Genomic DNA, 25,399 nt, shown 5'->3' on the forward strand with positions numbered 1-25,399 from the left:
TTAACATTTTCAGCAGTCTTGTTACATTTAGAAAATTTCTGTTAACCTGGAGAGCGGCTGGGTTATCTAACCTTGGCAGCACATGAAATGAGAAGTGTGCCTTACCACTATTGTTCTTAGACTATCTCAGCAGAGCTGCAAAACAGCAGGAAGCAGAGAAAAGGTGCAATATAGTGTGTTATTATTCCCTTCACTTCTAGCTTTGCTGGTGACAAAGGTCACCACATTCCAGAGAGAAAAACAGGACTTGCCAGTGAAACCATACCATAAAGTACACAATAACGTTATGGGATCATCAAATGTTTTGAGATTTGGCTAAAACAAATTAAAACATTTCCAAGATTGTGCAAGTCAGTCAGACTAATTGAATCTGAATATACATTGTAACTATTAACCAAGTCCCAGCCAAGACCATTCAAACATGATTGAATCCAATACTAAAGCATCCAACACTAAAGCATCACGAAGAGGATATGAATTCAATACAGTACTGCCATGAGGCACTCTTATGTATGTACTGTCTCTCAAGCAATTTAAAAGCTACAGCAACTACACAACCTCAGTTCCCATTTTCAATAATTCCAAGTTCATTTCATGGCTGTTTAAAGGTACTTCAGACTTTTTAGGATGTCAAGAAAGCTCACAGCAAATATGCTTTGCAACCATCATACTTACACAATAAAATCAAATTCTACTTACAGCCAACCATCATCATGGCCACTGAAAAAATCTTCTCTCCATCAGTGGTTGGTGCAATGTTTCCAAATCCTATTGTTGTAAGGCTTGTCATGGTAAAGTAGAGAGAGGATATGTACAAGGAGTCTTTACTAGGTCCTCCTTCCCACTGCCCTGAGCCAGTGGTGTTGTAACGATATGGTGTCCCAATACTCAGTGCCAACTGGTAGAGCCAGCTATCTGTTTTGATTGTATTAGTGATTTCATCTATAACTTCATAGTCTCCAATGCTGTACCATATGCAGGCTAGCCAGTGGGCCACCAGTCCAAATACACACACCAACAGAACCAGGACAGCAGCACCATATTCCAGATAATGGTCCAACTTCCTGGCAACGCGACCAAGTCGTAGAAGACGCACCACTTTTAAGGAACTGAAGAGACTACTGATCCCCTAGAAAAGAATAAAAATCATTATTTCATCTGAAATATCCTGCTGGTTAACACAGAAGGCTGTGCAGCAATTCCCATGTCTGCTTTAAATCTTTTTATACATTTTTTTTTTATGCCCCAGATGACAGACTACAGGATCAAACTCTCCTCCCTCTGAAGTACTTCTGTCCTCATCCAAGATAATCAAGTTTGGCACTCATTAGGTGGATAAATTACTTTGTTCAAGCTCAGTCCTCCCAAGTAACAGAAGAGTTCTGTGGAATCCAAAGTGAAAATTGGCATGTTTATCACAAAACAAGGAATGATTTGATACTTGGTCAGCTTGAAGTAAACAGGAGACTCTGTTTTGACCTCAATGAGGTCAACTGTGGTGGAAGAGCAGTCATAGATGGAACTACACCATTCAAATAGACTCTTGCAGTTTCTCAGAGAATAATCAGTTAAATCCAAGCAGAGGAGTGCTATTCTGGCCAAAATAGAGATCCACCTACTTCAACAGCCCTCATCACTATGGGATGCTCAAGAGAAATGTGAGAAAGTAATTGTAATGGGTAACCACAAAGAAATCTGCCTCTTGTTCCTCTCTTCCACCAGAGAGTAACTGGGTAACTTCCTCTAGTCTACAGTCTCCATCCCATATTATCCTTCACCAGAGCTAATATAACTCTGGTTATATTGTTATTTATAAGAAGTTTCACTGCCTGAACATGGAACTAGCAACTGTGGGTACACTACCTTTCTGTGTTGAGGGTATTACAGACCACAAAGCACTGGCAAGACCACATGCCTTTGCATATAGGGTTAATTTCCTTTCCAATCGGTATTGCAGATATTTTCCTAAAGCCAGTACTTGTGCAGTGTTTTGTGGGGTTTTTTTCATACAAGATAAATGAAGTACAAATAAATGGAAGTGCAAATGTTTAGAGAAGAGAAGACAGGAACCATCAAAAATTTAACAGAAACATCAGAGAGGGAACAAGCGATGTGCGTGTCCTCCTCGATGCACAAATGGTTTGCAATGTATTTGAATAGAATTTATAGATGCAGGTGAAGAAAAATATGTTTGTGATCTATTGGAATCCCATGATATACCTACTTTGTGCATTAAATTGATTAGTGACTCAAAATAGAAGATTTGTAAAGGATGGTTTCTGATATAAAACATTCCAAAACTGAAGACATTTAATTTAAAGTAGAAATTAAGACATAGAAAGCAATGAGGCAACATTCCTAGTTACTGTGCCAAGATTAAATTGCCCTTTTCTATGCATCATTATTGAATCAGTCTAGTCAAAACACTGGCTAATTATATTATCAAACAGTAAAATACTGGAGTTTGTGGAGTTTTCCATAAAAATACCACATTAATCTCTTCTGCACCTCTGTTTCTTTTCACAACTAACATTTGAAGGGTAGCATATATCTGATATTTCTAGATGTAATCTGTTTAACAAAGTTCTTGTATGCTTTTCAAATCCCGTTGGAATTTGTTTCAGGTCCCCAAATCCATAATAAATTGAAGTTCTATATTTGCATTCAGGCTCTCATGATGACTAATACCATGGAGGGTAGTGGAATTTTCCCATTTTGATTTCTGTATTTTGCATTTTCACAAGACACAGATTCAGTTTATAGGTCTTCTTTCCATTCAAACTACTTATTTGCTTTGGGATATATGTCTGTGAGGCCCACTGAATAGCCAACCCACCCAATAACCTGAGAAGTCGCTTACAATGTTCATTATACAATGGACTGGGGCCAATGGACTACCGAATAACATTCACACCCCATAGAACCAATACCTCCATTAGAAAATAAAACTACAGAGCAGCTTAATAGCATATTTCACAAAAGTAATCTGCAGCGTGTTTCAGTGAATTCACCCCAATTCTCAAAGCTTGCAACTCACTGTGAGGGAGAAAACAGCAGAGAGTCAGATCAGGTCCTGTTTTGATGGCCAGTGAGATACACATTATTTCCATCTGATTTAAAGAATCATTGCTCATTACCAACATTGAGTTACTGTCAGAGTTCTGGAACCTAAAGCAGAGAGTCTCCTTTTTGCACCCAGTTGTTTAAGGTCATCCCACTAGCAAGGCTTACACTGCACTTTCTGCTGCACAAAGGCAAACCAAGAGTCAACCACTGATCAGGAGTGTTTACAGTCTGACATCTGTATTACATCTCCATCCCCCAGCCATATTATATCTTCTCACTTTAAGTTACATAGACAGTTTAGCAGTTGTACAACCATGCAAAAAATACAGTATTTATTTCAAAATCTGGGCAAAATTTCCCTAAGTACAGGTAACAATTGTATCTCTTATTACAGAAAACAAATCAAAAATATTTCACTTTAGCTGACATTGAAACATATTATTTCCAAAAAGGAATTAATTTAAGTACATTTCACTGTAAGTTTAAAAGCCAGCTCAGTCTGACCACTACTTTAAGGGGGAAAAAAATCAGAGAGATATTTATTGACTATTCACATTTCATGTCTAATCTTGCAAAATATGAAGACAGTATTGGAAGCTTTAAACATTGAACACTACCTAGGAAAGAGCACATAAGCACTTACTAAATGCATGATGCATCACGCTGTTTAAATACTGGGAATTAGGTCAAGCTGGTATCTTTATATTTTAAAAAGATCACCTGGTGTTAAAATGCACAATTGTTAACACAAAAAGCTCTGCCTGAGATTCAGCAGCGATTACTTTGGTGGAAATTATGTGAAAGACTAACTGCCTTGAATGATATTTGAGCTATTAAGAAATTGAGTGTTATATACTCAGCTGATGTCTGGCTGTCTTTAATTTTCTTTTTCTTTAAACTGTATGTATGCTCCACAATGAATATTTTGGAAACCCTTCTACAAAAGGATGAACACCTGTTCTAACTGGAGTAACCTCAGCACTCGATCAGAAAGGTGATTAGAAACGTTGAACAGAGCATGTAATCCTGTTTGGCATTAGCATCATGCAAATAATGCACAGTTTTGATACTGATAATCCAATCTTCTTGGAGGAGCATTTGTCACTGTGTTGCCTTATTTAGTCATTTGCCCAACTGATTGTAATACCTGCTGTGTTCTCTAGGAACATCTTAACAGATTATGAAGCATCTATTTCTGTCCCTTGAGGTTTTGACTAATGTATCTGATTATGTCTTAATCATTCAGCTTGTTCATCTTCAGTCATTTCAGCTGTAGAAATCTTTTAACTGGAAAACAACCTACTCCAGAAATGCATTTTGTGAGTCAAGTTTGGAAGCAAATTCCTGTCCGATACACATCATTGACTTCAGTGTTAAGAATATGAGTCACAGGAGACTTTCCCTGTGATTTCTAAGGCCATTGGATCAGGAGAGGACACAAGCAATAGCTATGAACCAGCTTTTTGGTATCACTATTTCTATTGAGTAGACAGCAGCTGAAGCCACCACAAAGGATGTAGACAATGTCAAATTTATCCAGAAGGACATTTTTGAGGAACTTTCTTGAACTGTGGAATTAAATTAACTACTCATGATTAAACAAAGCTGAAGTTTATTGACATAAATGCCTTGCAAAATCTATGTTCTCATATTCTCTTAATATACTAAGAAAGGAAACTTAGTGAGATTGTGGAGGCACAGCCGATGACAGCACTCAGTATGAAATGTAGAGAGATTACTCCTTCCTATTAAGCTTACCTGAAATTTGCCATTTCAGGTCCTCTATGTTACCACATTGTCAAATTTCAGTATCACAGGATGAAAGAACAGTCTAAGCCAAGTGACTATCTGGCTAAACTCTTCTGACCACAAGGCTGAGAAAAATGTTTCCTGTAGCTGTGATACAATTGCAATATGTGGCATGGGAACAGATCCCTTCACCCCCAGCCAGAACACAGAGCTAAATTCTCTTGCACATAATGAATCCCTGATAATTCAAGCAATAGGATGGATGCGGTTGTCAAAGTCATGTTATACAGGGGTCAAGAGCTAAACATGCAATAAGATAAAGGGAACATTGTCACCAAAGGAAAATGAAGGTTAACAAGTACAGGAAATCATCCAAGTTAGTATGAGTGTCAGAGGTGTCCTCCCAAACCAGGAGAGAGAGGAGTCTGTTCTGCACTAAAGGAAAACAGAAGAGCAGACCTGCATTTTTGTAGAAGACATAAAAGATTTAAGCTGGTTACTTGTTAATCTAATAGATCTTTTCTGCAGTAGGAAATTATTGCATAAATGTTTAACAAAGTAAAACAAAAACAAATCTAGCAATTAGTTTCTACCATTTAAATATACTGAAATCTGCTTAAACCTCAAAATTAAACCCCAGTATTCTGAAATGGTAAGCTCATCCATAATTTTTTTTTCTTCTATCAGGGAACAATGTGTTTTTACCTCTAGGCACTTTTTCAATTAGATTTCACTCCGTGATTTTTTATTTATTCATTGTTAGCTGTGGGCACGTACACAACAGCAACAACAAAAAAGAAACCAACCACCCATAAACATGCATTTTAAATGTGTTCTAAAACTAAAATCTTCCTGGCTCTGAAAGTGGGGATTGGTACTGCACCATTTAACAGAAAACACAGTCTCATAAAAGGTCAGAGAGGGGGGAAAGAAGAGCTTTTCACTGTGTTTTGATGTTCAGCACATTGTGGTTTTGAAGAATTCATGGAATGGCCAAGAACCAGAGCTGAGACCCTTCCTATCACTAGGGCATGCTGGCGTGGCAGTCAAAGATGTGACTGCAGTATACACAGATCTTCTTAAACCAGATTTAAGCTGATATGCTTAGAGTTGCTAGATGCAAACAGTTATGGCAACCTGCATTCAGTAGAATTAGCCATTAAAGTGATCAAATCCTCTGAAGAGTTTGCCACCTAGGCTGAGCTCTTTGTATATGTGCAAGGGCAAAATGATTTCATTTAAACTGAGCTTGAGACTGCTCAAGCCACGGCCATGCCATGACTGGGGTGGGATTCATCTCACATAATGCTGCAACCTTACAGCCAACCAGACAATCTATGTGAATCGTCCAGCTGTCCTCCCTGGTGAGTGAGGAGAGGTATGTCAGAAGAGTGATTCACCCAATCCATCTCAGACAGCCAGGGATAGGATGAATCACCTCCTGGAGCTGTCTTTCTCCTCTCCCACTGAATACAAAGAAGCTGAATTCTATCACTTACACAGCTTATTCAAGGAGAAATTAAACCCATCCTTAGAAATCTGGAAAGCCCAGATCTGGGCAGCATCCAAACCTGTATTATGTTATTATAGAGATAGATATCACAGAGCACTGCCTGACAATGTGAGAGTCTCACAATGAGACTTATCTTTCTCGATATGAGCTTGGAGAATAAATGCTATTAATAACAGTAGGCAGAGATTTTCTGCAGATGTAATAGCATGCTTATTTCTTCACTGACTAGCCAATTACTCCACAGAAAGTGATGCTAAACTACATTTGGTCCTGCAAAAGTCCCCACTGGCTTGAAGAAGGAATTAAATTAGTTCATTAAAAAATGAACAACTGAAAAGCAAACTGAACTGGGGTTCTTGATTTCAAAAATACAGTCAATAATAAACACTAGTGCATTGAACTATAGCCAATAAGTGAATATAACTTGGATTGTGAGAGATAGCAGCAGAGGACATCTGGAATGTCCTTACCTGAAAAGGCATAACATATCCAGAGGTTGTATTTCAAAGAAGGGAAATTTTGTAAAGCTGGTCATAAGTTCTAAATTTGCAAACAATCATCAAAAAGAAGAAAACTGAAGCAGAGGACTGACAATACATGAGAAACAAAAATTGGATCAACAGAAAGCTACATCTTAGAAGGCAAAGGTAAAGGGAGAGTTGCCAAATGTGAGGTTGAACTTTTTCTTATAAAGAATATTAAAACAAATACCCAAAGATTCTTTGCAATCATAAATGAACAAAAGAACAATGGAAGTGATCAAACTGCAATGAAGTAAAAATAATCCAGGCTTGGGCTAAGAATTAAATTAATTTTTAGCTTTAGTTTTCAAAGAGGATGTTTTCCAGAAACTCTAGTGCATCAAGAGGAAAGAAAAAGATTCATTACCTGAAAAAAAAAAAGTTAAGAGAAAGTAATTTGAAACATTGAGATAAATCAAAATGCAAACAATGCAGCAATAGGTTTGCTAAGCTTAGGTTGACTGGGATCTAACCAAGTTTTCCTGATAGCTTCCTCTGATAACAGCACCCATTTTCAAAATAAAAGAAATGCAGTGTTGCAGTAATATAAGGGGTGAAATTATTAGGAAACAGAGAAAACAGGGACCATAACTGGGATTGTAAACTGACTGAGGAACTTGTGAAATGGATGACAAAATGTTGATGCACGATCAGCAGAAGACACTGTCTGTGCAAATAACTGGGTGGGAATAAAGGAAAAGGTGATAAAACTCAACAATACAGAATCTCAAAGCATCCATTACAGGGCAAATTGACCAAAAAAATCTACAAGTACAAAGACCTTTATCTAAAGATTACTGATAAAATTAAAGATTTAGGTATATGGATTAATCCCACAGTGACTCAGAGCAACCAGTGGATTGCACTCACAGAAGAGGTTAATCCACTTCCAGGAAAGATCATCTGGGTGTTTCCACTGTCAACCAGAAAAACCAAAACCCAATTACAAAGCAAAGTTGAATTCTCCACCTGGATTACTATGTGCAGATCTGCCCCCAAGAGATGTATTCAGACTTAACTCTATGCAGAGAGAGACATCTGGAATGGTCAAAAACAAACAAACAAACAAACAAACAAACAAAAAGAGGTGGGGGGGAGCATAAAATTTCATAAATGAGGTTATCAGACAAGATCAGTTTGCTTAGATTAAGAAAAAGAGACATGTTTACACAGGGGGAGAGAGGGATGACTGTTCTTTCTAAGCATATCAGGGAGATAAACACAAGGGAAGGAAAAGAAATACTTAACCAAGGAGGTTGGCACAGGGACAAATGTACAGACTGCAAATTAAGACAGATTTGCAAACACCATGAGGTAGGGTGGATTTTGACTAGATTATGGGAACAATGATACAGTGAACCTGCCCACCAAAGACAATGTCTCATTTACTCAAAAGGTCACTGCAAGTTTTACCTCTGTTATTTTTTTCTGCTTTTGTTTTTGTCCATTGAAAGGATGAAGTGAGGCAAATACAATTTCAAAGGGAGGATGCATCTCAGTCTACGTTATTCTGTGGAGCAGTCTGCACCTGAGCTGATCACACAAGCACGTTGTTACTCCCAAGGGTGAAAAACAGTCATTTTAGGGCAGTGTGACCCCTCAGACTTATTTTGGAGTCACATCTTAGAACATGAAGAACCATACCATGAATGTGCCTGTATCCCCTTGTGGACTATGCCTGGCTGTGTGTTTCATCAGAAGAATGCCATGCTTAGTACATTTTGATATGCAGTCCAAATACGTTATTTAATGAAGCATGGGAAAAACTTTCATTACCTTTCCCTCACCAGAAGTAATTATGCACAAAAGAAATTTCACTCGAATCACTTAGCTGGTTCTGTAAAGGCATAGCTCAGCATTTGGTATCGAAGAAGTCAAAAAGGCACCATTTTTATAAACCTTAGGCAATGTTCACTGAGCAGTTGTTACATGATGGTAACAAAATGTAAAAGAAAACAAAGCGCCTACAGGTTTTGGAAACAACTGAAATGGTGAGTCTTGCCAGTGCAAGTGGGTGAGCCTGCAGGCACATACCCAGAAAGTACTATTGTGTGCAGGGCAGGAGTATCCAGGAGGACTTACAGGCTGTTTGAAATTTAACCAGCAAATCATTCCCAAAAGAAAATTTTGAGCTTAGCTACTTAAATAGAACTTAGCTCTAAAATCCCTGGTTAGTGCCTTAACACTTCTTCGCTGTAGTTAATGTTGAAGTAAATCTTCCAGCATATCTCAAAAACTCTTCTTCTTAGCTAAACAATTAATGTAACAAAGTTGCATCATTACAAATCAAAATGCTGGAATGAGGACAATAAGAAAGCAATATTTCTGATTCATAACCAGTTTAAGAAACAAATTGAGGATTACATTCAATTATGTAAAATCCACACAGAGCAAGGGGCTTTGCTTCTACACAAACTGTCGAGACCCTGGGTCCAGAGACAAGCAGTGCCCATTTAATACTTGACCCTGCACCACTGGTAGCAATGGGAGCAGTAACTGCAGTGAGCACAAAATTGAGTCTTTACAGCAAAATGAAAGAAAGCACCTCTAAATTTATTGCTTGAGATTTATCTCTTTTTCCAGGTAGATGAAGGAGCTTTTCTTTCTTTCCCCCACCTCCCCAGCACAAATATCAATAGACTATGGCATTATAAATAAAATTCTAGTGTACTGTTTATGGCACAACTATACAATGCAGTACATTTCAAACAGTAAATAACTGAGGTTACATAAAGCAGGTGAATTCAAAATATCTCTCCTAGATTAAAGTTAAGGGGGATACGGCCTCTTACACTATATATTTGTTAGTGCATCAGTGTGTCCAAACAGGCTAAACAAACAAAGGATGATACCATAAAATTTGATATAATTGGAGGATGAAATGGGAGGGAAGGGACAGTGCGTCACATCATTTGGGACAGTTTCTGAGCCACATATTGAACTTAGTTGATAGCATAATGCTAGCAACAAATGACAAATTTCCTACACTGATACAGGAATAAAATCAGAATAAATATCTGGAGACAGCAACCTTATCTGCAATATTTCTGCAAGTACTTCTGGAGCTACACAGATTCCTGACACTAACGGAGAAAAAAATACCAACCCAGTCCTGAACAAAACACTCACATCACTTTGCAAGGCTGTCTCCAGGTAAAACTTTGCTAAGTTCTGATACTAGCCATGCAGATAGTTTCTCCAGGGTTGCACCTTGTCACTATTTTGTGCAGCACAACTGCCTATCCTTAAGCCTGTGACTCTTTTCCTCCCATTGATGCCTGTATGAACAACCTCAGTAATGTGGATTTGTGCTACTCCCATCAGCACTATTTCAGTGAGTATCTTACTGGATTATTTCATTTACCTCATTTCCTTTGTAAGCCTTCCTTTTCTCTGCGAGCAAAGGGATCACGCAGGATTCAAAGATTCCCCTCCACACACAATTTGCCCCAATTGGACTCTGCATCACTTAATACAGATCTGAATATAGATTTGATTTAAATGGCTTGTACCCAACATATACAGCACGTAAAAAATAAAAATTTAAAAAAAGGAAAAAGACCACTGAGGCACATATTTCCAGTTCAGCATGCCATAATCCACATTAGAGTGGTGCAGCACAAGGCTAGCATTTCACATCAATCTTGTGGGATGCCATCCCACCACTCCCAGTATCAAATCCAGTTCAGGCCCTTTCTTTCACATCACATTGACACTCATGAGTCTTCAGACGGGAACAACCAGAAATACCCCAGACTTTGTATAGCATTAGAAAAGCTGGTAATTGAACAGTGACAGAACTCGAACAAAACCCTAGCTTGAGTAAAAGCTAAAGAGATGTGGTACAATCCTGAACTAAGTGCTGTAGGGGTGACAAAGGTGAGTAAGCGACAGGGGAGAATATAGTTGACCATCTGCACAACATATGCCTAAAGTGGATACCTTTATATTTGGACATCATAACCAAGCCTTCATGCTGGTATATTGCTGTTTTCTGCAACCTACAGCAAGATGACAGCATTCTTCTTATTTAATTGCCTTCCAACTGCAAAACAAAGGGGGAAATGCCAGGTCCCAGGCTTACTGCATCTCTTGTTACGTTGCTAGGCATTCTCGTCATAGTTTAACACATGGCTGCAGCAGGGATTTAGTTCTGGGAATTATTTTCTCTCTGTCAGCCACCTAGATTTAAGAAGAGTAACTAGCTATAGACTTGATTTCAGAGCCAAAGCCACATTCTTGAACCATACCAATTTATCTTCACCTTGCATATTCCACTCAGACTGGGGTCCATAAATTCTACTTTATATACCCCCTTAAAGGGAACGTTTGCAGTAAAGCACTGAAGATATGAACATGGCTAAACTATTGTTGCATTAGTTTTTATTTGCCTTCAATTTACAGATGTTGCTATTTTAGTTGCTACTAATTGCAGCAATGCAAAGAAGTTTCTGCCACTGCTGAAATAGATCGATAAGGGTAATTAAAAGATTACAGTTACAAGGCTTCCATCCTTTAATGTATCCTGCACAGATCACTAAATATTAAAGGTCATTGGGTTATGTAGTCTTACATTATTAAGCAACAGACATAGAACTTCAGATTTTCAGGCCATTAAAATTTCTCTGCTTTCACTTCCAGCCATTGGCTCATGAATAATATTTTTTCCAGAAAGGATGTTCTTTTATATAACTAATTTGAAAACCATCTATTTGCCCACCACGCTGGTATCCAGCCCCATTCCTTATAACACGTGCCATGTCACTCACAGGCCATGTTTCTAGCAGAGATGAGATCAAGCTTTTAGGGTTTGTCTCAGAAAAGAACAAAACAAAACAAAAAACCTTAAGAAACAAGCAAAACAACCAAAACCAAAAACCACACCCAAAGCCAAACAAAAAACCAAAAAAACCCAAACAACAACAACAACAAACCCCACAAGCCAAATCCAGGATTTTTCCAAACAGCAAAGGCTAATTTTAAGACATATTTAACACTTGTATTTTTCATTTGTCTAAAAGCTTGTTCATCCACCTAGTCTTGGGAATATGTATTCGATATACTAATTTACAGAGACTCAAATGCAGCCCTCGGCAGCTCTGTATCATAGAATCAGAGAATGGTAGGGGTTGGAAGGGAACTCTGAATATCACCGAGTCCAACCCCTCTGCCAAAGCAGCCTCACCTAAGGCAGGTCACTCAGAAACACATCCAAATTAGTCTTGAAAGTCTCTGGAGAAGTATACACCACAATTTCTCTGGGCAGCCTGTTTTAGTGCTCCATCACACTTGCAGTAAAGAAATTTTTCCTCATGCTGAGGTGGAACTTCCTGTGTTCCAGTTTGTATCCATTGTCCCTTGCCCAATCACAGGACTAGCACCTTCTTGACAACAACCCTGGGGAGAAGAGCCAAACATCTGCACAACATCCTGGTTTCCCTGGACTATAAATCCATGTATTTGGTGTCATAGAGAGTTGTAGCATGGTTTGACCGCATCTGAACAAGTACTGTAAACCCACCTGCTGACAATGTCAGCATAATGTGACTCAAACAATTGTGCCCTGTATGGAATTGACAGTTACTCATTCTTTAAAAAACCTTTTGGTATCCCAGACTGACAATGATTGGGTATTTATATCTCTCTAGCAGGCAGAACATATATAAAGGCTAAGCCTCAAGGTAACATAATTCTGCAGCTTCAAAAGTAGGAAGGCATGATTTTGAAAACATAAGCAATGGTGCAGACACCAATGGAATGAGTTGTTACATGCAAATAAGTACTCAGGGAGAAAATCAGAATAATTTTTTCATGTAACTCCAAGACAAAAATCTAACCTTCAGTTGGTACATGGTTCACAGCCTTGTAACAATAGGAATTTCATGTAGTCAAAATCTTTGGATCCAAACACCACATTCTCCATTACTCCAAATGTTTTTCTTTGTGCTTTTGTTTGCTTGTTTGTCATATTTAAAATAAGAAATGGACTCACAGACATGCACTTTTGAACTAAAAAAAAAGTAAAAATCAATGTAGATTCAGAGATTCACAGCATGTACCCTTCACCCTTATTCCTACCTTGAAAATTGTCTGGGTACCCCAGTATGTCATGTAGTGACCCTTCTCACACTTCTGATTATGAAAGGTTTTCTCTATGGCTTTTATTTAGCCACAATGGATTTTGGTGCAAGTAATGTTTCCCAATTAGAAAATATCATGCATTTTTTTCTGATTTCTAGGACTATCATCCTACCAATTTTCTCAAATAAAGTATGTATCCTACTAAGATTCCACTTTTCTCTCTCTTAGCTCATTTTTCTCCAGCCTATTTTACCTTGTTTTTCTACCCTTTCACTACCACTTAGCCACTTAATTTCTCATCCATTACATCAATTTAGATCACTCTATGATGTGGCAAGGTATCTCTCTCTCTCTCATTATCATACTTTCCCCTCTCCTTGTCATACATCCAAATCCCCAGGTGCAGACTGTAACAGCCCGGGTCTGTAATTCCAGACATGGAAACCTACACCTCTAATTCTTCCTCAAATCATCCTAATCTCCCCCAGTTCTCAATTTTTGTGTCATAATCCTTTTCATCATATTCTTCTACTTAGGCTCTACATCCACTCAACAACTAAATTACTTTGATTTGCAATCATGTTTGTCTCAGGTATGAATTTCATGAGACTTCAACCTTGGCCTAATGTTGTCCATGACGGAAATGACACTGTTCCTACTTCGGTCAAGACCAATTGCATTTGAAAAACTCCAACTCTCAGAAAGGAAACTCACATTTCCTTGTTTTAGTCTTTCAATTCACCTTCTTAACTCTGACATTATAAAACTGCACCCAGGTGCATAAGGCATCTTATACAATGAGTCAACAGCCTCTGCATCAGAACCCTCAAGCACCTATAACACATATAGTTGTCTGCATCTACAATGGACAGACACAAACCTAACCTTCCTTGGCCATTTCCTTTTTTATGCATGAGACACCTGCTCATAAGGAGGAAAAGAAACTGCCTGGAGTGTGTCGCCCTCCTACTCACCAAGTCCCTTAACAACTAAAAGAAGTGCATTTGATGCCTTACATGGGAAAATGAGGGATGGAAGCGAGACACACAAAGGAAGTCATCTTTCACTCAGCTGACTTTATGTCTGCTCATTCTGATTTGGGTTCATCCTTCACCACCATCCCAAGAACTCCAAGAACATCAGGACTTGCCCCCAAGGTCTTTACTTCTAAGCTCTGATTTTCTGTTAACTTGTTCTGAAATGCCACAATCACCAACTTTTACACTACAGACTAACGCCCTTATCCAACACTCAGAGCCAAGGTAAAGACCTAAAATCTACCAGAATCAAGAGATATTCTCTCATACTTGCCTTAAGGAGGACACACTCACCTTATAAGGATAAATACTTTCCTTTTAATCAGTAAGAATATTTCTTCCAAATTAAGCTTATTGATGTACTTTTTTACCTGTCAGCAGTTTTTGAGCACACTGCTGCTAGTGGGCCCAAAAAGTTAAATCCCTGAAAAGAAGTACCCATTAAAATAAATGTTAAAAGAAAAATGATGATAAGGAGCATTAAAAACTACAAGCACCCATAGCACATTAACCAGCTCAAAGGCTTAAATGTCAAAAATGAAGACACTTTTTTCTTTTTTTAATAATAAAAATCTCCCCTGGAAGAGAGAGAAAAGTAAAAAGTAAATCCAACAAGGAAAGACAGACTGTTTACATACCTGTCTTCAAAATCACTTCATGTCTTTTCAGGCACTAGGGAAAACTGGAGTTGGAGGGGTTTGAAATCAAGTGCACAAGCACTTAGACTCCAATGGCTGCTGCAGGCTCCAGGGCCAGCATGCCATTTCATGAGAAAGAAATGTTACTACTGGTTCTCTTATGGAAAGGATTTGATGTTTCATTTGTTTGAAGGTAAATCATAGTAGTTCTATGATTGCTGGAGATCATGATACCTTATTAATATTATTATTATATTTTGGTTAAAGTTTGACAATAGAAGAGAGACTCATTTTATAATGCACTTTGCCAATGATTCTCCTCACTATCACAAAAATTGCAATGGTTTATTTCCCATCTTTTTGTTAGAGAAAAAGATCAAGCTCATCATTTAAATATGTAGTGCTTGGGCACAGAACTTTCCTCTTTATTTTCATATTAAAGCATGAAAATCTGGAGATAATGCCACATTTTTATTAAAAAAAAAAAACAACAAACAAACACAAAAAATCAGGTTCCTCTCAGTCTGAAATTGGTTATATTATAAAACTGTATTATATTTACAACCTTGATAATAGCACCTCCTTAGATAGCCTGACTGTACAACCTGCTTCCAGACGGGCAGCCCTCATATGATCTTGAATTTAAGCTGCAAGTATTATCGCTTCTGTCATATTTGCTATAAATAAAATGGAACAATGTCAAAAGATGCTACTCAGCACAGAGACAGGGATAGAATCTTAAAGGAGCCCTACAAAAACCAGCACTGAAGTCCACAATAAAAAATAAGAATGCAGATTTTATATAGTGAGGAGATGTAACCGCACAATTTCCGAATTAAAAACAAAAGCAATGAAGATGCAACAAAAAACCCCACTCAATGGTGCTCTAAGAAAAGACTGATAAAATGTTAAAAAATGAAAATATGCTTATGTCTCTAAAGATAAAAGGCTCTAGAGAAAAGTTAAAACAAGCCCTCATGCTATCAGAGTTGCATTTCAATACTGAGTTTTCTCTACAGTGACTTGTGCGTGCACTACTTACTGTAGTTACTGCTTGTTTTCTCTATTATCTTAAGCTGCAAGCTCAATTTTGTTAATGCTAATACATTTTGCAGTTGAAAAGCTTTAATTCAGCATCCATTTAAGATATTTATGTTTTCCTTCCTCAAACAGCAGTAGCTCAAGAGCTGTTCCCAAAATAAGCAAAAATCAGCCATTTTTAAAAACATCACACAAAAACTCCTGAAAACTACAGCATGACTCAAAAAGTAATCCCAGGGAAGGATTTTAAAAACACTCATTCAGAGGCATCCTCTACTTTTGTGTAAGTCAGTGGCAAATTTACCACCAAATGCAACCACAGCAGATACAGAGCTTTATTTACATCAAGCTGTATTAGTCTGCCTTGCAATGGATTAAGACTGCTTAGAGGCAAGCACTGAGCTGAAAAGGGAGGCTGTGGGAGGGGGACATCCCAGCCAGTCCAGGCCATTTTGATACAGATGTGTAACAATACTTTTAGTTGACAATCAAATGATTCTAAAACCTACATCCATTAAGGTACACATCCACACATGGTTGTTAGCAAATCATTAAGATTTCTCTTTTCCAATATGGGAATGCCATGTAGGTAAACCCCAGTGGTTTAAGGCCATCCATAGTGCTTCTGTTGCCCTTTATCAGTGCCATATGACTGGGAGCATGCTCCTAAATAATTTCTAATTGAAACAATCACTTACCTCATCTACATTCTCAAAGGCATTGATGATGTCATATGGTAAACAGGACAGAAGATCAATCACAAACCATGTTTTCAGGTAGTTCATCCTTATGAGTTTGGGATCAGATATAACTTCTCCACCAGGGCCAACAAAGGTTGTATGAAAGTTCAAAACAATGTCAACCAGAAAAATAACATCCACAACACTGTCCAGCACGAGCCAGGCAATGTTGTTCTGTTTTGTCTTGAAGGAGACATTATATGGAACCATAATTGCTGTGTAGAAGGTTAGAATTAAGATGACCCAGTCCCAAGTGGTCTTAAAAGCACAATAGTGTAGTATAATGTGTGGCGGAGTTTTTGGAGCTTCTTGCTTGTACTGCGGAAGAATATCAGATCCCAGCTGGAGAACCTGCAAAAGACAGAAAAGCAAGTTTTACTGTTTTCAATTAATGTGATCCATTAAGGGGTCTTTATAGATTTCTGTAAGGAGCAGCACAAAGATGAGACTGTGTTCATTGGACACTGCAAGCCAACCCACAGGTTCTAAATTGTCTGATTTATTAAGAATGTGTGGAGGCATGTATCACTTGCTGAATGGGACCAGTCTAGCATCTAAGGACATTCATGCCAAAAGGGAGGTCTTTGCAGATGGACTGAGAGGAAATCAACTCAATAACAAGAGCAGAGGGGCTCCATAAACAAGTCATGCCTACATGAGTTCATGTTCTGCAGTTATGAACACAACTGTTAATATTTGTGTTCCAAGAGTGATCCTCCATTCCTGACCTCTTTTTCATACCATTGTTGAGACAGAACAATACCCCATCAAACATAAATGAGACTTCAGCCTAGCCATCTGACCTCCTTCTACAATCAAGCACTGTGTACATGATTTTTGCCCTAACACCCTGAAAATATCATGCTTCCTTTTCCCTGTCTTCAAAAGTTGCTGCCCTTACAAGACAAATATCACTAATGGGTTATCTTTTATTTCTTATCATTAATTTTCTTTTCTTTTTAGCATGTGACTATAATCTCCTGCATGTGCACTTCAGTAAAATGTGGAACTGGAAACACTGGGAAGGAACCAAGCCAACTTCACTTTAGACATTCCCTCCAGCTAATCTAATTACCTCTTATCTCAGTCCAACACTAGAAACAAAAGCACAAAGGAATGAACAACGTGGTAATATACCGAGCTGCCAGATGCATGTATATTTTGGAACTAACATCACCTTTTACATTTGGGGATCTCAAGTCTGTATGGGGTAAAAACCATTCCAGAAACTTTAAAACTCATTTCAGGCCTATGTCTGTCCCATACTGGACTCGATGCACCATATCCACAGGGACAGTTGGATTGTAAATAGCAGTCCCGTGTGTGCAAAAATGATTGAATGCCGGATGTTTCCCCTATGAAGAGAAGGAAATGGCTCCCAATAAACAGCACAACAACTAAGTGTACGAATTCAAGTACCATAGATATGGATTCTCCATTAATTCTTTGCAGTATTTTTTAAGATGAGAGAGTTGTTACTGAGATCAGACAGTACAATTCTGGCTGTACTAAAAATCTGTTCTTCAGAATCACCAAAGGACAACGACAGCAGCCTCCTTACTCTGTGTTGGAGTATGTGACTCCCCAACATGTCAATCTGCCCCAATGTCAGCCTGTAAACTGACAGGATGCTTCTGCCTACCTGCTCCCTCCAGGAAATCTGGGCTTCTCCCTTTGCCAGTAGCCTCATATCACACCACCTTCAGCGTAACACAAGGCTATGTATTGAGCTCCAGATGAACAGCAATGCACACCAAGAAGTGTGGTTCCCAATGGCACTTGTCAGAGACCCTCACAGATGCCAACCCCCTGGTAAGAACATTAAAAATATCAACCTCCAGGTGTCCCTTCACTAGGACAAGACTCACTAACAGCACTCCTATAACCACTTAAAGTTCAGCTGGCACACTGAACTTGCTGATAGAGCCACAGATCCTATGCTGGAATAAAAGCTATGATCGATACAGTCATTTAGTTCACAGCAGTGTTTGTGCAAACCCACAAAACTTCTTTCCATGACAGAATTGTCCCCTGCATTTAACACACCATTTTGTCTTTGACTCATAGTCTAGTCATTATCTCCAGTTATCTCTTTGGACTCATCTGTGGTCATCACTTTACTGTCATGATAAATCAGGACTGGGACTTCTTTTCTTGCTTTCTCCAAACCTATTTATTCCCTGCCTTATTCACTGAGGCAGGAGCTGGATACTGTCTCATTGCAGCTGGAGTAATAAGATACTTAGGGCTCATGTCGAACGCAATGAACACATGCTTGATAGTTCCCTGTGCTTCTGGTGGTGGAGTATTTAGGAGACCTCATGATACTGTAAAAGCATAATTATTATTCTTAACATAATATCATGCTGAGCTTGACATGGTGAGTGGGTGGCAAGTGGCTGTGGAGACCACTGAACTATAATGATTATTTCTTTCACGCTGCATGAATTTTTAATTTTAAACCACTAAAGAATACACAATATCTTGTTAGTCAGCTGTATTCATCACAGACTCTCTGAATTATTCTTGTATACAACTAATGAAAAACACAAAATCATAGAATGCCAGAAAATACCTGATAACTGTTAAGCCTAATATAGATGGACAGTATGTTCTGCAAGGGATGAGCTGTGCTGATAATGCACCACCTGAGGCCCAGAAAATGGGGCTTGTACAGTGATGGTGTACCTTCACTAAGCCTGCATTCTTCACAGCATTTTGCCTAGAAAGTAGCTCTAAATGACTTGTAAGACAGAAGACTGCACACTGTTCAAACAACCTATTCCTGAGTACAACCTTCCAACCTTCTCTCTTACCCAAGCTTTTCCTACTGCCTGATCTAAATCTTCCTTGCTGTGACTTAATGCCATTACTCTTCTGTCCTGTTGTTCTGTCCTGGTGAACAATTTCTTCCCTCATTCTATGCAACTGCTTTACACTTATTTGAAGATAGTTCTCCAGTCTTCGTTTCTCTAGTCTAAACCAGTAATAGATATAACTGGATTTACAGAAATATCATGAATTAGAAAAGCAAGAAGAGAGTAACTAAGCAGTTATCCAAGCTATTGGTATGGGACAATTCAAGGCAAAATATCACACTGCTGACACTTGAAAACTGTGGGTTTCATTGTGATTTTAAGTAGAGATTTTATTATCAAAGTCCGCTAAAAGCAGAAAGGGAACAAAACCACCCCAAACATTTAAAGCTGCTGCTAGTTCTTAGCATCAAATCCTAGACAAGTTCTCTGGCACAAGGTGGCTAGGGCTGTTATTTTCAGTAGCTCATATATTTTCACCATATATTTTTGACCAGTATATTTTTCATTCCCAATGGACATGAAGACAAAAGCAGTACCTCCATTTCACCAGTTAATCTAAAGGCACTCACTTGTTGCACCATCTGCACTGTGAAAGACATGTTTGCAACCTGGCAAATAATTCATTTCATCAGTTCTGAAGAAAGAACAATTATGATCAGAATACTGCAGAAATGACTTGAGAAAAAAGTCAAGATTAAGATATATATGTAGTCAGTGTGCCCAGGGACCCAGACAGGGACACTTCCAAAGAGTTTCTCAGACAGTCGCATTTTCCTGGGAGAGTGAGCAACCATCCACAGAGCTCAAGGACATCAAGTCTGGTTCCATGTCATTGTGAGAGTGCACAGAACACACAGTGCACCCCAGTTTAAGCAACAATGAGCAAACTGAAAACTGCACCCACAGAAATAGGATCATGTAAGTAAAAGTGGCCTGTGGAGGCTGTTTCATGACTGAAAGAGCATGAATTTATCCCAGAAATGTGGATTTGGCACAGACTGCTGCTTTAGGGCAGGAGAGACTGAAAAAAAAACCCAACCAAGTAAACAAACAAAAAAAACAAAGCTGGGAAAGATTTTTTTCTCTAAAAATAGTATTTATTTACAGGAATAAGCTTTTTATTTCCTCCCATCTCTTTCTGCTGTACAAAAGGAAGCAGGCTGGTGTCTGTCCCACTTACTTCGGCTAAGCGCGAGTGTTTGTGCACCACCTCAGCCTTGTTCATCGGTGTCAGCTGCTGCAGGACACTCCGGCTGTTCGTCAGGGCCCGTGTCAATCGAGCAAACTTTGTCCAACCTGCCAGGAAAGAAAGAAATCAGTGTGTCAGAAGTACTCAGACCTCATTCGTTGCTAGTAAATCTCCTGCGTGTTTACTGGTGCCAAGTCTCTGACTTGAACAGTTTTTTTCTAAATTCCTGCACAGAACAGCTGCAGGCTTAAAGACCTTGCAAAAGAGGAAAAATACCACTGCTTTAAGGCAACCACGAGTAAATCTTAGTAAAAATCAAAACACTCTGGCTTTTTCTTTCTTCTGCCTTTTGGAGACATTGCGTTAGAGGGATCACATTGAGCTTTCAGCTTCCTGGGGAGTTACTCGTCTGCTGAAATCTAATTCTAAGCCAATGAAGTTAATGCAAAGGCTTCCTAAGTCTGCAAATCCTGCTGAAGGAAAATCTTCTCCAGCTACAGAAAGACTCCTGCTGATTGCAGGCCACTGGAGCAGCCCCAAAAGTCTGATCCTTGAGTCATTACTGTTTCTTGCCCCAACTAGACTTCAGGGAGAAATTGAAAACTCTAAAAAAAAAAAAAATATATATATATATATAAACCACCACATCACCCACCACAAAAAAAAAAAAACAAACACAAAAAAACCCCGGTGAAATTCAGAGCTTCATCAACAGCAATGCTTCAGACTGAATATGAAATCATTAAGACTTTAAAGACAGATTAAGTTCTATATTTTAAATGGCATTGAGGAACACATTTAGCTTTTACAATAATGATAAACAGGTGCCTTAATGGTAGCTTGAGACCCACACACTGGGCCACCCCTGGGGAATTTTTTCTGCAGCCTTCAGAAAGGAGCAATCAGAGTCTGTTACCGACAGCAGCACAGATCCAGGAACATGTCATCAAGCTATTCCTGCTGGAAAAATGCCTAATCGTGACAGCTGGCATGGATGCATAGATGGATGGGGTAGATCAGTGGTAGGAAAGAAAACACCAGGGGTTTAAGCAGCGGTAGTGTCTTGCTGTTAAGCAAGAAAAGTGAAAATGCAGGTATCTGCGGGAAGAAAATGCCTCCCCAGAAGCTCTGAGGGAGATGCTCAACATTCAGTTCAGCCAGGTATAATTTGATACTTTACTACATGAGTGTGGGCAAAATATCAAATTACGGTCAGGAAAGGGGTTCAGGAGAAGGTTTACTTTTATTTAATTTGAATGGTGAGTAGCTGAAAATTGGGAAAATGTCACATCTGAGCAAGGAAAAACAACATTTCTTCTATGTTAGCTTGGTTTATTTTTAAGTGCCTGTTGTCTGATAGGAGTGAGGGACTTGGAAAGTTCAGAGAAGCTCTGGGCTAGATAAATGACAAGCAGAGAACAGACCAGACAATAACACTTCAAGAAAAAGATAATTTACAGTTTGGCTTTGTAATTTACCACGTATGTATCACATTCATGCAAATGTAAATCCATGGCTCGTCATTCAGCAATCAGATCACAGAATCTTCATACATCCCTAGCACAGCACAAAGAAATTGTGTCTCGCTATTTATACATGACCTCAAAAACACACATTAAAAAATGCACTGAGAAATGGTAAAAAATAGCATATAAATTATTTTATTAACTTTTCAAATCTCAACCTTGAAAGTGAACTTTGGATATGTCTCATGATTCTCGAGCTTACACGGATATTCAATTAGGAACATGAACTTTCTAAATTAAACAAGGTCAAGAGAGACTACAGGGATCCAAGTATGAACTATTAGTTTCTAGAAAAAAAAATTCTTGTGTTTTTCTTTTCCTAATTATCTACAAAACTGTGGCAGACAGCTTCAAGACAAAAGTCAAAACTGCTCTTTATCTTTCTTAGCCAGTGGTTTCAAAGAGCCGGTGAGCATGGTAACGGCATCGTGACAGCTCTGCCCTGACATTTCTCATAATTGCTGGAGGCCACAGTGCATCCAGATGATTGCTTCTGGCATGCTGCAACCACACAGCAAGTACTAGAGAAAGAGAGTAGCTCTTCTCTGGGAAGGTGGGTGCACATCTCCAGACCCTGGGAAGGTACTTAAATACACATGCACATACTCAGTTTCCTCTTCTCCTGGAAAGACACTACGCAGTGGTCCATGGGGGCAAATTCAGGCCAGCCTCCAAGCTTTAATTTGTCACTCTGCCCCACAGAGGTAATAACACAAGAGTGATGAAAAGTGCTCAGGAAAGCCAAAACTGCCACAGCCAAATGGTTGGATTCAGTTCCAAATGCCCTCATTTGTCACTTATCAGCTTTGTCGGCTATGACAACTATGACAGGAACCTCATAAAGTTTAACAACAATCACAAAGTACTCTACCTAATACAATCACCAATCTATGCTGGAGCCACCCAGGTGGCAAGTGGCTTGGCAGAAAAGGACCTGGGGGTCTTACTGGACCAGGATGAACATGAACCAGCAATGTGCCTGTTCTGCAAAGGTGGTGAATGTTATTCTTGTCTTCATTAGACAAAGTATTGCAAGCAGCATTGATCAGGTTAGTAGCTGGAGTGCTGTGTCCAGTTCTGGACTCCCTAGTACATGAGAGACATGGACATACTGAAAAGAGACCAACAAAAGGCTACAAAGATGATAAAGGGACTGGAGGAGTATCTCTCCTCTGAGGAAAGGCTGAGAGAGCTGAGATCATTCAGGCTGAAGAGAAGACTTGGAGAGCAGGGAGTAGATCTTATTAATGTCTTTAAATACCTGAAGGGAAGGTGCAAAGAGGATAGAGTCAAGCTCTTTCCAGTGGTGCCCAGTGACAGGGCCAGAGAAAATGGGCACAAAATGAAACACAAGAGGGAATGTCTCAACAGCAAGAAACAATGTTTTATTGTGACCAAGCACTAGACCAGAGATGTTGTGGAGTCTCCACCCTTGGAAATATTCAAAAGCTATATGGACAAGGTTCTGGGCAACCAATTGTAGCAGGCCCTAATCAAGCAGTGGTTGGACAAGATGACCTCCAGAGATCCCTTCCAACCTCAACTATTCTGTGATTCTGTGACCCTTCTGATGGCTGATGGTTAATCATTCAGGGTTTATTTTATTCCCTGATGTTTAGAGCATTGATCTATACAGTAATTAGATGAGGATTTGGAGAACAATCTGTAGCTGGCAATCACAGGAGATGGCCTCATGTACTTTCTAGAAATCCTTTTCCATAGTGCTTCAAAGGCCAAGAGATCCCCCTCACAAAAAAAAAAAAATAACCACCACCATGGATTTAAAAATCTCTCTCCTTTTATAAAAAAAAAACTGATAAGAAACTCCTTGTTATCATTTAGGTAAGAAAAACATCTGTTCTCCATTAATCACAAACACAGAAGTCCTAGGGAAATTGGGGAAGGAGTATCGCCAGGAGGTGGAGGAGTAAGACACATACCAAACAGCAGCAATACTTTTGCTGTAAAATAACATTTAAAAAGAGGAATTATGACTTTTTTGAATACTCCCTTTCCACCTTTCACAGCAAAGTGATGTGAAAAAAAGAAGTCACGCATTCGCATTTGAGTATTCCAGGTTACCAATCTCTTCATCTGGTCTGATCTCTTTTCACAGGGTAAACCATTTCATTGTGTTCCTTCTTCAACCAAGACCAAAGCTTTGCTTTGTGTTTGAGCCAACTTTTTTGGGGGGGAGAAAACCCAAACAAACAAAATACCACCACCACCACTACCTTTCAGCCTCATTTAGAGGCCACATTTTCACATTTCTTTCTGCCCTCTGAACCCCAAGCTTTTGGACATTGGAAGTACAGAACAGACTAACACAATTTCTTTCTAATTCAGCATGAAGTCCAGCATTATTCTGCCTGCTCCAATCTATCCATCTGCAATAGTGTAAAAAAGTACCAAGTTCTTTTGTTTGCTATTTACAACCCATGCAAATTAAAAACACAGCAACAGCAAGATGCTGGGGTCTGAGTGGGAAGGTGAAAATGTATACAGGCTGCCTCGTGTCTGAAATAATCTGTACAGGGTACATGTCTCTGTTTCTTGACCTTGTTGTAGACTAGATAAATTCTGAATTATATTTAAAACCAATGTGTAAGTTTAAATAAACCAGGAAAAATTTTCATAGCTGCTTACTGATGTCAATGTTTCTTCAAATGATTCTCTCCTTTCTTTTCTTCTACAGCCAGAGGCTTGAAAAGAATTGTATTGTATCCCATGTATTAGTGACTGCCTGTCCTCACAGATATTTTCAGTTTGGAAGGAGTAAAGGAGTGGTGCAAATAGAAGGTGCAAGGGGGAAATGAAAACCAAACATACCAAAACAACAACAAAAACTACTCATGAGAAAAAGCAACTCTTTTCATGCTCTCTTCAGCTCAGCTTGATTGTGTCTCTCTTCCACAGCACTATTTGAAAAATAATACCCTGAACTTGTACCATTGCACTTAAGTTCTTGGAAACAAAGGTAGCATCATCAGATCACACACCAAACCAGGACAGCAGCTGCTTCTCCCTACAAGAAGTTAAACTGGGTGTCTCAGAGGAAAGTTAAATGGAACAAAAAATTCCAGAGTAGCATATAACAATTGTTTCCCTGTCCCTCTCTAATTACTTTTTGATTCATGGACAAAACCAGATGAATTTGTACCCCTGCTTTTAAAACATACCCTTGATGTCTGCATTCAATAATGACCAAAAAAAGGGGCCCATTCTTAAACAGGAGCCTAGCAAAATATTTCCTTGTTCCTATCCATTACTCAAAATTCCTGCATTCTCAATAAGCTGAAGATGCAGGTTTAACAACACCATACAGTTGGGAAAATATGACATGAAGGAGGCAATCATACTGACAGACAGGAACTAAATTGGTCTTTGCCTTGGCCTAGCTGTAATGCTGTCTTTCCAAGCATGCAACATTTTTCCTCCTCCATGCATTATAGTCACAATTCAATATCTTACTTCTACAA

At 38.9% G+C, this 25,399-nt stretch overlaps 1 protein-coding gene across 1 annotated transcript in view; it reads right to left on the reverse strand.

Annotated features, from left to right (window-relative positions):
- Positions 1-25,399, reverse strand: part of KCNH5 (potassium voltage-gated channel subfamily H member 5) — a 152,178-nt gene that overhangs the window by 87,660 nt on the left and 39,119 nt on the right. Inside the window, exons 5-7 of the mRNA XM_009903690.2 lie at positions 20,386-20,501; positions 16,345-16,737; positions 700-1,129 (exon numbers count right to left, since the gene is read on the reverse strand). Coding sequence (XP_009901992.1) covers positions 700-1,129; positions 16,345-16,737; positions 20,386-20,501 — 939 coding nt within the window. The remainder of the gene's footprint in view (positions 1-699; positions 1,130-16,344; positions 16,738-20,385; positions 20,502-25,399) is intronic.

Source organism: Dryobates pubescens, chromosome 5 (genome assembly GCF_014839835.1).
Source record: "Dryobates pubescens isolate bDryPub1 chromosome 5, bDryPub1.pri, whole genome shotgun sequence".
Lineage (NCBI taxonomy): Eukaryota > Metazoa > Chordata > Aves > Piciformes > Picidae > Dryobates > Dryobates pubescens.